Source organism: Desmodus rotundus, chromosome 4 (assembly GCF_022682495.2).
Source record: "Desmodus rotundus isolate HL8 chromosome 4, HLdesRot8A.1, whole genome shotgun sequence".
NCBI lineage: Eukaryota > Metazoa > Chordata > Mammalia > Chiroptera > Phyllostomidae > Desmodus > Desmodus rotundus.
The window spans coordinates 33,899,936-33,913,649 of NC_071390.1; the positions used below are offsets into that span (position 1 = coordinate 33,899,936).

The following is a 13,714-nucleotide window of genomic DNA, read 5'->3' on the forward strand; positions in this document are numbered from 1 at the left end:
AAAGGCGGATGGCTTAACTCCGAAGGGAAACCCCATGTAAGATGAAAACGTTTCAAGGGCTTCTTCCTGCCAAGCCACAGGGCAGTGAAACAGGATAGCTCAGGGATCTCTGGGCAGTATTGCCCTGTGGGCACCACGCGACTGACTCCGCAGAGGGCTCCTGGGAGACCCTGCTGCCCCAAGGCCTGGGTCCTCTGTAACCAAAGTGAGTAAGGACTCAGCACTGGCTGAAAACTCAAAGTTTGCCTCAATATAACACAGCCCTTTCTTTACCGGGTTTGTTATTAAATATGCCAACCCCAGTTTATGTTTACTCTGAAAAGAAAACTGACATAAATTATTAACTGTAATAAATAGTACTGATTTCTAAAAAAAATACATCATTTAAATAGCTAATAAAAATCCAATCCAGTAAATGGTAACTGAGCATAATAGGTGTAGTCACAATATAATAAATGGAACTCCTAAAATATCCAACCACACGACAGTTTCTAAGCAGAAATCCCAGGCAGAAAAGTCAATCTCTACTTTGACATATGCTAATGTAATGTAAGATATGCCTTCATTTATCTTGTTACAGTACAATATATTTTTCTTTTGTACACATATTTGTAAAAATTTGATTACTCAATGATGGCAGATAGAGCACTTTCTTACATACCTTTTGAAATTATAAGAATTATATATACTAGCTATCTGTTAAAATGAGTATTTTTCATTAAAAGTGCTTGGAGTTGGTGGCCTACAGTAAAGTAAAATGTTAACAATCCTCCTCCAAACTGGCATGTTATTCTAGAAAGACTGATGTAAATCTAGAAGTCACTAGACATGTCTTTCCAAGGCTTATGATAACTCCCATTAAAACACTTCAGAAGTTAACACTTGATCATACTCACCTTTTTGTTTTCTGTGATAATTTGATTTTTTTTTATCCAAGTGAATTTATAGGCACATTACATTCAGCAACAACTTAATTATTAAGAAATTCCCTATTTTTTGCAGGATATAGAAACATCAGATATGATTTCTGCCCTCAAGGAATGTCTGTCTTCTCTAACATGATACGATCAACACACATGAAAAATAGCAAATAACATTAATTAGTATTATGCCGAGTTCTAAATTATGCAGATGAATTCTTGGTATTCCAAAGGAGAGCGAGCATTTGGAGATGGTGGAAAAAACGAGGCCCTGAGAAGACACAGGACTCCAGCCAGGGTGGAGAGAATAGGTTAGGATTTAAGTAAACAGATGGGGAAAGGCTGTTCCAGGAAAGGATTACAACACAAAAGGCCACGCGTTGTCACAGGACGCCAAAGCAGGTGGCCTGACCACAGCAGAACTTGGGCGGTGGAGCAGTGAGAAATAGAGTTAGATAGCAATTGAGGGAGTATAACTGTATTATATTCTTAAAGGAGATTAGACTTTAAGGTATTTGGGGGCATTAGGTATTTTGGGACATTAGGTCAAGTGATGAAGTGATAAACACAGATTCAGCTCTAAACTTCCACCCTTGAGATAAAGGAATGCACTCTAAGGTGACTTGACAGGCTATTTTTAGGTGGCACTGCTCCCGGAGGAAAACATCATAACTTCTCTTCTGAAGAAGGCAGTTTACTTTGTGCCAAGATGTATTCCACATCCCTGAGAATTTTATGTGAACGCTTTCAAAGAGAGATTCCTCCCATGAGAAGGAAAAACAGTCCCCTTGTGTATGTTAGTAATGTTGAACATAGCCATGTGCTTTTAAATAAAATGACTTTGCTTTCTGGACATAAATATAGAAAATATCATTCTATATGTCTCAATGTAGCTCACCAAATATATACATTTAATTTATTACTGCTTCATTCTCTGTTCCTCATATCACTATTCTCCATTGCCATTGACATGCACCACACAGTATTGGTTTGAACGTTGAACCACGAGATTAGGAGATTTTTTTGTAGGCCGAATAGCTTGGTTCTTAGTCCCATTTCCAGCCATAAGCAAAAACCTGTAAATATGTGTTGAACTGGCTTAACTATTGTACATTTGAAATACATTTATATTTGTACAGACTCTTGTGAAAATTTTGAATTATAAAAACAGCAAGGAGGAAAAGGTATTTTTTTTAATATCAGAAAGGGTGAAGTTTCAATGTAGGATATATTACCACATTAAGATCTGACAATAAGCCATTTGGTTAAAATTATTCCAGTATGTAACAGTTTAAAAAAAACAAACCATGAAGTTATTTATGCCCTACATCTCAAAAGTATGACTAGAAGGCAAATCCTTTTATGAGTTAATATGATTACATCTCAGAGTTGAGTTTTGCAATATGTGACCCTATCTTTCATTCAACACATTTCAGACCACTGGTCAATAAATGGAAGAAATTGAAATGTCAGCTTATAATACTCAACTCCATCCATGTGAAGTTTTAGATTATAATTGTGCTTTAAGTGTTGGAGTAAGTTGAATTATATGAAATATTCAAGCCATCAAATTACAAATGTATAAGAAAGTTTTAAAACTGTTTTATTTAGCATTTTCAAATATGTAAGATTATTCATAGAAGTAAAATCTTGGGTAGGGAAAATACATGATTATTTGATTAAGGAAAATAATTTAAAGTATATTTCAGGTAATGCAATATAAACATCAATTTTAATCACTACAAAGTGAAATAATGTTTGCTTAACACAGGTACTACAGGGAAGAGAAATGGTATGTTTAAATTGCACTTTTTAGTAAACAATCTTGAATCAATGTAGGTAGCTTTTTGAGTCAAAATAAATGATTTGCTAATTTCTCATTAAGGGAAATCACAAGTGTTTTTAGACTTGCAAGTGACTTTTTCATGTTATAAGGAAAAATAGAAAAGTATAAAGTTTTTTTTCCTGATCTTCGTCCAAACTGAAAGCTAAATATCCTTTGAAAAAAATTAAAAACTACCTCCTCTAAAAAAGTAGCTGCACTTATTTTTTGAGCAACTTGAATTTAATAATATAGGTATTTCTAATATTTCTTGTCACTAGCTGTAGAACTAAATTGTAAGTCTGAAGGCAATTTATACAGCAAACGGGCTTTTCAATATTTTTGTTGAGGGGTTGAGGTAAAGGTGGGAGAAAAGCAAGCATAGAAAGAAGAGAACAGAAAGAAAAGACTATTTATATATAATTAAAATAAGCTACCTTTTTATGTTCCTTTGTTCTGTAAATTGTATACCATATATCATATATCTTAGTGGTTATTAATAATAAAATAAGATTTATACATAAAATCTTTACCATAAAGTTTTACAACAGTGCCATACCTTGTATGTGTTGGCTGAAAAGCTCCCCAGATCTAACATCTGTGTGAAACTCAGAGTCCGTCCTGCATACTCTGTGTGCCATTGGACATGGGTCCTGGGCTCTCCTCCCTCGTGTGAGCTATGGAACAAACCAGATGCTGCGCTTGATCCTTGCGTAGGCATTGACTAAGGAAAAGAAAAGGTGTGATGCTAATGTGCAGGGCAGATGAAGAGTGGACTGTGGACAGCTAGTGAGAAAGGAGATTTTAACAACCGACTGAAAACAGGAGTTTTTCCAAGACTGTAGTGATGCTTGCCTAAAATTTATAGTACCACTACACAGAATAAAGTAATTCTCATATAAGAATTAGCAATTTTTTAGTTATGAAATGTTGAGGAATGCAATTCAAGACCAATTTGTAGAAGAGGAGCTTTCTGTGCACTTAAAAAATGTTGTTTTGTTTCATGAATATAGTTAGTCAGCTCCACTTAACGATGTGGGCATATTAGTATGTCATATGCAAAGAGTTATTCGAGGAGGAGTAATAACATTCATTTTTCTCTGTAAAACTTCCTTAAATTCCCACAGATTTTTCTATACCTTCTTTTTCATTCAGTTGGCTGTAATAATAAATTTAAAAAGATAGTTATGAATTTTAATGGTAAAATACTATATACATGTATCCATCTTAATTAGCATTCCCACATATCTTAGAAGTTGTAGTAGTAATGATAATAATTCTTGTGTAGCACTTTTAAATTTTCAAAGTATTTAAATTTTCAAAGTATTTTCACATACAATATCTATATATATAAGATATGGTGATTTTATTACCATTTTACAACTAAAAATATGAAGACTGAGAAGATTAGATAAACTTGCATATGATTACAATATGTACATTATTAAAATATTAAAAGGCATTGCCCAGCAGATGCCTATTATTTTGACTAATTTTAAAGAATGTTGTGGTAATTATATACATTTTGCTTAAATTGACCCATGATCCTACTTTTTTTTTGATATGACGATATTTTTTAATTTAGGACTTTGAATAAGTAGCAAGTAGATAAGTAATTGTAAAAAAAAAGATAAATTTGTTCATAAAAATGTTAATAGAGTAAAATAGAAATATAGTCTTGCACTAGCTGGTGTGGCTCAGTGGATCAAGTACCAGCCTGTGAATCAAAGGTTCACTGGTTCGATTCCCAGTCAGGGCACATGCCTGGGTTTTGGGCCAGGTCCCCAGTAGGGGGCACATGAGAGGCAACCACACATTGATGTTTCTCTCCTTCTCTCTCTCCCTCCCTTCCCCTGTCTAAAATAAATAAATCTTTAAAAAAAATAAAAAGAAATACAGTCTTGACTAATTGAGGAACTTTTATTAAAGGGGTAAAGATAAGCATAGAAGGAAACGCTTTTCTGACATTTAATTCCTTAAAATGTATCAGTAAATTAAAAATATATCTCACAATCAATAAAGACAAGAACTAGAAAATATCAATGTACATATTTCTTGGCATTTTCCTCTTTTTAAAAATTTCTTTAAAAGCTTTGCAGGGGTATAATTATTTTTTAATTTTTTATTAAATTTATTGGTGTGACGTTGGTTATTAGGGTCATATAGGTTTCAAGCATACATTTCTGTGATACTTGATCTGTATATTGGATCGTGAGCCCCAAAGTCAAACCATCTCCCATCACCGTATATTAGGCCCCCTGTACCCGCTCACTGTCTAACCACCCCCTTCCGTCTGCTAACCGCCACACTGCTGTGTGTACCTATGAGTTTCAGTTTTATATCCCACATGTGAGTAAAATTACATGGTTCTTAGCTTTTTCTGACTTATTTCACTTAGCATAATATTCTTAAAGTCTATCCACGTTGTCACAAATGGCAGTATTTCATCTTTTCTTACGGTTGAGTAGTATTCCGTTGTGTATATGCACTACATCTTCTTTATCCAGTCCTCTATCAAAGCACACTTTGGCTGTCTCCCTGTCTTGGCCACTGCCTCAGTAAACACAGTGGTGCATATATCTTTGTGAATAAATGTTTTTGAGTGTTTCAGGTAGATACCTAGGAGAGGGATGCTGGGTCATATGGTTACTCAGTTTTAATTTTTTGAGGAACCGCTAGACTGTTTTCCACCAGCAGTGAATGAGGGTTCCCTTTTCTTCACAACCTCTCCAACACTGGTTATGGTTGATAATAGCCATTCTAACAGGTGTGACATGATATCTCATTTAGTTTTGACTTGCATTTCCCTGATAGCTAGTACAGTTGAAAATATTTTCATATATCTGCTTCCAGTTGTATGTCTTCTTGGGAGAAGTGACTGTTCAGGTCCTCTGCCCATTTTTAATTGGATAGTTTGTTTGATGTTGAGTTTTATGAGTTCTTTATAAATTTTGGATATTAATCTTTTGTTGGAGCTGTTGTTTGAAAATATCTTCTCCCATTCTTTGATTGGCTTTTTGGTCATTTCTTTTGCTGAGCAGAAGCTTTTTAGTTTAATATAGTTCCATTCACTTATGTTTGCCTTACTTCCCTTGTCTTTGGGATCACATTCATAAAATGTTCTCTGCAACCAAGGTCCATAAGTTCAGTACCTATATGTTCTTCTATGTAATTTATTATTTCAGATCTTATATTTAGGTCTTTGATATATTTTGAATTGATTTTTGAACATGGGCACAGACTACCCAGCACCATTCATTGAAAAGGCTTTCTTTTCTCCATTGTATGTTTTTGGCTCCTTTGTCAAAAATCTGCCCATATACATGTGGTTTTATTTCCAGGCTCTCAATTCTGTGCTATTGATCTGTGTGTCTGTTTTTCTGCCAATACCATGCAGTTTTCGTTATCATGGTTCTGTAGTATAATTTGAAGTCAGATAATGTAGTACCTCCAGAATCATTCTTTTTTTCTCAGAATTGCTTTGGCTATTCGGGGTCTTTTGTAGTTCCATACAAATCTGATAATTTTTTGTTTTCCTTAAAAAATGGCATTGGGATTTTGATGGGGATTGTATTAAATCTGTATATTGCTTTGGGTAATATGGCCATTTTAACCTATAGCCTATATTGATTCTTCCAATCCATGAACATGAATATCTTTACAGTTAGTTGCATCTTTTTAAATCTGTTTTAATAATTCTTTGTAGTTTTCAGTACATAGGTCTTTCACATCCTTTGTTAAATTATTCCTAGGTATTTTATTCTTATGGTTGCAATTGCAAAAGTAATTGATTTTTTTTTCATTTCTTTTCTGAAGTTTTGTCTTTAGTAAATGGGGAAGCAGTGGACTTTTCTACACTGATTTTGTACGCTGAAACTTTATGTGTTTATTGTTTCTAATAGGTTTTTGGTGAGGTCTTTAAGGGTTTTTATGTACAGAATCATCATCTGTAAAAAATGACGCTTTTACTTCTTCGTTCCCAATTTGGATGCCTTTTATTTCTTTCTCTTGCCTTATTGCTCTGGCTAGGACTTCCAGAGCTATGTTGAATAAGTGTAGGGAGAATAGTCATCCTTGTCTTGTTCCTGATCTTAGACAAAAAGCTTTCATTTTTTCACCATTGAGTTAATGATATTGGCTGAGGTTATATGTGGCCTTAATTGTGTTGAGGTTCTTTCCTTAAATACCTATCTTACTGACTGTTTTAATTATAAGTGGATGTTGTATCTTATCAAGTGCTTTTTTCTGCATCTGTTAAGATCATACATTTTTGATCCTTTCTTTTGTTAATATTATGTACTACATTGATCACTTTGCATATGGTGAACCATACTTATGCCCCTGTGAGGTGTAGTTTATATACCATAAAATTGTACAGCCATCACTACAACCCAGTTTTACAACATTTCTCTCTCTCCAGCAATAACTGTTGTACCTATTTGCAAATACTTTCCATTCCCACCCCCATTTCAGGCAACTATTTATTTATTTTTGTCCCTAAAGATTAGCCTAAAGATTGTCCCTAAAGTTCATATTTTCTCATGCTAAAATTTGTTTTACACTGAATGTTTTTATTTTCTACATGAATGATTTTAAATCTAGTTCCATGTGGTTTCAGGGGGGTTAATGTACATACAGCTACTTCATGTCTTTTTCTTGAACACTATGATAATTTTATGGCTACTTTATACCTTGCTTCTGCTGTGTTCCTGTAGTCAGCTACTACAGAACTGAACTGGTTAAGCTGTTTCCTGAACACAGAGTTCGAGGCTGATATCTAATAGGACCATAAAGAGTCGACTGGCAATAGAGAATATTGGAAAATGATGGAGGCAAAACAACCTAGAGCTTATGCATGAGTAGAAAATCTGATAGTTGGCTTATTGGTTTACGTGGCTGTGAAAGTTTTATTATGAGCCTTTTGCCTAATTCTGTGAATCTGGTTAAGAACTAAACCAGAGTAGAGAGAAGTACACTCCATAAACTCAGGATAGCATATCTGATAGTTGAGCATTCTTAAATGATCTTTAGTCAGCAGCTTATCAGGAGATGTTTCATGAATATGATACTTGGATTTTATTCAGATATCTTCAGCATAACCAATTATCTTTGCTGAGTTAGCTCATGCTAGTGGCCCCCAGCCCTCTGACTTTCCTGGAAGGATCTTGGGTCCCGTGAGTCTGTGGCATTCCAGTTTAAAATGGAAGTAGGCATTCTAAGTGCTATGCACTAAGGAACTAGTGAGGTATTTACAGAGTGTAAACAGTGGTTCTAGCTCTAGGGCTGTCTCCACTCAAGCAAAGATAAAACAGAAAACCTTAATAGATAGGCTATACATTTTTGTGAACTTTTTGTAATCAATACTTACTAAATTGGCAATCAATAAGACCGACTCCCAGGGATCTCTGAATTTCTACCTACCTTATATCGGCAACAGCCGTCTGCCACCCACCAGCTGTTATCATTCATCCTTTCCTACCTCCCCACACCCGCCAAACCCCCACCTCCCTTGGCTTCTCCTTGAGGGGATTCAAGCACTAAGATGCCCAGATCTCTGATAACACACTGAGGCCTCCATAAGTGCCACAAAAAAACTACAGTGAGTGTTTGGCTGGTTTCTCAAACCACATGTCTAGTAGCATGAATGAAGCTTAAAGGTAATAAATAATCCATGGTTCAGCTTTTCTCACAGAGAGTCTATGAGTTAGCCAGTTCCATTAAACTCTCATTTGTAAAACATCAATCACTGTGCTTTTAATTTATTTTTTATTTAGCTGATGGGCAGCAGCAAATAATGGAAACGGAATGGGCCAAAAAGACCTGGCATGAACATAGTTCTGCCACTTGGCAGCTCTGTGGGCTGAAGCAAGATATTACCCTGTCTGGTAATCCTCAGTTTGCTCCTCTGAGAAATGGGATAATAATTATATCTTCAAAGGTTTGCCAGTAAGATTAAGTAAGAAAACTCATCTACCAAACTGCTTGTGACACCTAATAAGAGCATTATTAACATTAGCTATTGTTGTCATTGATTATGAAGTATTTGTAAAAATAAAGCAAAACTTCCTTTTGCCATTAAAAGTTGACTTTAGGACTAAATGGAATAATGTTTATGGATGGGCCCAGCAGTTCATGTTTAATGAAGGTTTCTTTCCCTATTTCTCTCTGACTTTCTCCTGATGGCTTCACTAACTTCCCCATTTTCTTCCTAATAGAAAGTTTAAAGTTATTTAAGAAATAGCAAAGTAGGTAAAATTTTCAACCTAAAATCCTGGCTAGAGTGAAATAAATTAAACATATGGGTATAGTTACATAACTGTAATAAGCTGGTTATAACAAAAATGATAAATATACGTGGAATCATAGAATTTACTACTTAGAGGGGAACTAAAGAGTTGTGAAGGCTTAAGTCTAAAGAGATGGCCATCGTCCCAAGAGCTAACTGACCCCAACAGCTAGTTGGCAGCCAAGTGGACATTATTTTAGAGATGATTTTATTAATCTAGTAGCTGCTGTGATTGAGAATATCACATTTTAGTCATTCAAGAAAAAAACAGTTAAAATATCTTATAAAGATAAAAATGGAAAATTCAGGGCTGAATCATATAGATATTTGGTAACATGTTTTCTGACAGCATTAAAACATAGAAATATTTTCTTCCCTTTTATGCCTTATTAAAGGTACTTTTGGAAAGAAGAAATAGACCAAATATTACATTGTTTGTTTTCATGGCTTCCCTGTTTTTTCTCCTGTTAAGCTCAGAGATGCACAGTGTGGAACTTAGATGCTTAGGAGCTTAGCTCTGTTATGGCTTTGCCAGTGATAAATCATCATGGTTTATTTCATTCTTTCTTTGATTCACTTAATCAACAAATATTTCATGAGCATTTACTATGTCTGGCACAGTAAACAGAAAAAAATATCACCAACCGTGGGTTGCTCCTAGACACATGTGAAGAGACAAATACTAAACAAGTGACCAAGAAAATATTTAGTGGGTTGGCTTGTGATAAGAGCTCTAGAGAACACTAAAAAAGGGAGAAGTGAGTGGTTCCCCTTTTATGTGGACTGGTGTGAGGAGAGACTCTCTGATTAGGAAACATTTGAGCAAAGGAGCTGACAGGGTGACTCTTGGGAATATCTGTGAGAGAATATTCATGCAGGGGAACAGCACAAGCAAATAGTCTAAGGCAAGGGCTTGCTTGGTGCACTCTAGGAACAGCAAGGTGGCCTTGGCGACCCCGACAGAGTGAGCCAGTGGGAAGTGCGGCTCTTGGGTAGCTGGGCTCCAGATGACATAGGACCTTGTAGGCCTTTGAGACAACTTTGTGTTCACTGTGAGTGAGATGGGAAGCCACTGGAGGATTTGGGGCAAAGGGGTGACATGATCTGGCTTTATTTTAAAGAGAAGAGAGATCATCAGGGGAAGCCCACTTGGTCACTCCTTCTCATCTGAAGTCACAATAACTCCAAAAGAGACAGAGAGACCTTAACTGAAGTCAAGATTTAAGTCCAGACCTGTGACTGTGAAGGCTGACTTATTTCCTCCCACCCTAACAGTGCATGTGTGTTGTCGTAACTAAAGAGAATATTTTTCCATCAGCTATGTGAACTATGCAAGAGTCTGCAGTCATTTAAGACTCAAGAGGAATATGATTTGTTTTCTTTTTTTACTCTTAATTTGAGTAACACAGCTCATTTTTCATGCCATCCTTCCTATCTGTTCAAATTTCTGCGAGAAGCAGGCTTTCACATTTTGTGTTTTATTATGAACTACAACTGATTTCATTTGTATCACACTAATCTGTCATTCGAAAGAGTTTCACAGCTGGCGTAGAGTGCCTCCGGCTCCCGGCACTTCAGCTATCCATTCTTCCCCTCTCACCTGTCACAGAGTCACAGATGCGGGCAACAAACGGAGGCCCATTTATTTGAAGCGCCCCTCTTCTAAGGAACTTGCCACATTCATGTCCTCACACTCTCAGACTGAATGCAGTGTGTACGTGTACAAGACACTTAAGACCTTCGCTCTCCCTGCTGATGAGGCGTAAACAATCCACAGCTAACGAGGGGATGGGGACTGCAGTTGAAAAGCAGGAACAGCGTGTCATGTTACTTCCTCAAGGCTTTTATTATTTCTGAATGATGTGGGCTGTTGGGCATTGTCTTGAGGATTCTGTTGCTGGAGAGCACTAGATAATAACTCTTTAATGTTGCTATTAAGTCATTAGTTCTATTATCTCTCTCTTTTTCCATTTTAAGTCCCCTTGTTGAAATTTTTTGTAAAACAATAAACACAGACCAGCAGCCTGCCTGCGGACTCCAGAACCCCTGGAGGCCATGTGGGGCCGGGAGAGAGGCCCGGGGGCCTTGGGGACAGCTAGGCGCAGCTTAGGCCTCCCAGTCAGCACACCGAGGGTTGCGTTGCGGTGCGAGAGGATTACAGCTACCATACATATCTGAGGAGGAAAAAGTGTTCAAAATATCTTGAAAAACATCTTGTTTATACTTATTTTCTTCTCCTTTCCTTCTTCTTCTTCTCCTTCTCCCTCTTCTTCTTCCTCTTCTTCTTCCTGTTCTTCCTCTGGAGGGAAGGGAAAACTGGGAGGTTAAAGGAGATGAAATAAAAGGCTATGCTTTTGCCGTCTCAGCAGAGACTGTGGTCTGCCACGGAACTTTACAACTTTAGGAATGTTTGTGGACCCGGACTGAAGAGGAGAGCATAAGGCCCATAGGATCCCACCTTTGCCACACTCACTTGAAGTAAAATTGTACAAGAAATTAAATTTTATTTCTACAATTGAAGGAGAAAAACTATCAGATATACTCATATATATTATATGAAATGAAATAATAAAATCACAGACAAGTACATTTCTCTTCTTCTAATTCAAGGGGGCACAAAATTATTCAGGAATCCAGTTAAAACTCATCTCATCTAGTGGAATGAGGCCGGACAATAGTTGTGAGCCCTGGATTTTAAACCCAGTTCCAGCAAGGTTTTGTTGTGGTGGTTGGGGTGTCCCTGTGGATTTAGGGGTAAGCATGCACTCTGTTATTCTGACTATATGGGCATCATCCTACTTACTCCCCTCTCCTTTCTCTAAGGTCCAGTTGAAAAGTGAAGAATCCAAAACCTTTGCGATGAAGATTCTCAAGAAACGCCACATTGTGGATACGAGACAACAGGAGCACATCCGCTCAGAGAAGCAGATCATGCAGGGGGCCCACTCCGACTTCATAGTGAGGTAAAGACCCGGCCCCAGGGACCGACGTCCCCAAGTCCAGGGGCAAGTCAGCCACATAGTCCTCTGCCACTGACACTCACCACACACGTTTCATTCACACACACAAGCATTTTAAATCTCATTTTAAGAAAATTTGTTTGAGAAAAAAAGGGTTGATTTTTACCTTCTCTTTTTGTTTAAAGGCAATCAGATTCTGGGAGGAGAACATGATTTTCCCAAAGGGGATGTCGGGTGTCTAACATTTCATTTTTATCCTCTCGGTTTCTCCAGAACTCTACATAGACCTCCAGAGCCTGAAGGACAAAAATGTGAAAAGTCAAACTCTTTTATCTTTAAGTATTTGAATATTTTTTAAAGAAATTTAAAAATGAAATGGCTATTCCAGCTCAGTATTTTTGGAGCACTAGGAAGAACACAATGGGGAATATATTTAAAGGCAGTAGGAGCATTTCTAGTTAACTTGCTCATGGCATTTGCTGAAAGAAGGATATAATAGGAACACTAAGTGAACGGCGCACACATTTCAAACATCTGTATTTGCAAGATGGTACCTACTTTATATCTGTCTACACTGAGTGCTTATAACCACTAAATATCGCTCAAGAGTCCATGTTTGAAATATCAACCAAATTGGGGCTGGAGGAAGCCCAAGAAGCCCTCCTTGTCCAGCATCACCAGGGCTAATGAATCTCAGAGAAGAGACTGGCAGCCGCCACGTGCAAGTCTGCGTCGTGAGCCATCGCCTCCTTTTCCCTGTTTGCAATTCAGATCTATCCCACCCTTTTAGCACAATCTCAAGCTTGGCAAACCAAGAATAAGACTCTAGTCATGGCACTCAAAAATTTACATGCTTTTAAAGGCAATAATGTTTATAACTTTTGTTTCCTTGTTTGCAATTCACAGACTGTACAGAACATTTAAGGACAGCAAATATTTGTATATGTTGATGGAAGCTTGCCTAGGCGGAGAGCTCTGGACCATTCTCAGGGATCGGTAGGAGTTTTAAGAAATTTCTATCCTGTCTTTAAAAATGTAGTTGACTATGATGGTCTGTAAGAAGAGACAATTATTATAAAGTATAAAAATGGTATTTACATGTCAACATGTGCTTATGTTTCAAAAGGCAACATAATTATGGGGCACAACCCACTATACACATGATCTACTATAAATAGGAAACTCACTGTGTTTCAGATTTGTAACTAATGATACAGGATTAGTCCACAATAAAACTAACAGCTAGTGAGGTATGTACAAAGACCTTAGTTTAACTGAATTCTGATGGATCTGACAACTATATACCTAGAAGTCAATTCATTGCTGTAATGTGAAGAGAAAGAGTTATTGTGTGGTTGCCATCTGGATTAACTATCAGTTTAATTGCTCTATTCTTCTCCAGATGGGCAGCCTGCCTTTCCTGGCACTGAGAATTTTTGCCAAAGTAACTTTCCTCTACCTACTCTTTGGTTCAAAATTAGTGAAAGTTTTCAGCCATTCCTTTCAGGCATCAGGTGGTCCCGGGTGGGGGGGTTGGTATGAATCCACTCATAAGCAGTATTTCACGTAAATATGTAAACCACTGGTGGCAACCACAAGGCCCAGAGGCCGAATCCGGCCCTCCACCTAGTTTTATCCGGCCCGGCACCTTGTTTCTACCCAGTGGCAGTGCTGAGCTCTCGCTTAACTGTTAAGGAGTAGTTACATTTACACAGTCCTAAAATTA

The 13,714-nt window shown here is 37.1% G+C and overlaps 1 protein-coding gene across 2 annotated transcripts in view; it reads left to right on the forward strand.

Annotated features, from left to right (window-relative positions):
* Nucleotides 1-13,714, forward strand: part of PRKG1 (protein kinase cGMP-dependent 1) — a 1,161,962-nt gene that overhangs the window by 1,115,836 nt on the left and 32,412 nt on the right. For both annotated transcript variants that reach the window (XM_024563402.4, XM_045197730.3), the window contains exons 11-12: nt 11,852-11,991; nt 12,895-12,984. In XM_024563402.4, coding sequence (XP_024419170.1) covers nt 11,852-11,991; nt 12,895-12,984 — 230 coding nt within the window. The remainder of the gene's footprint in view (nt 1-11,851; nt 11,992-12,894; nt 12,985-13,714) is intronic.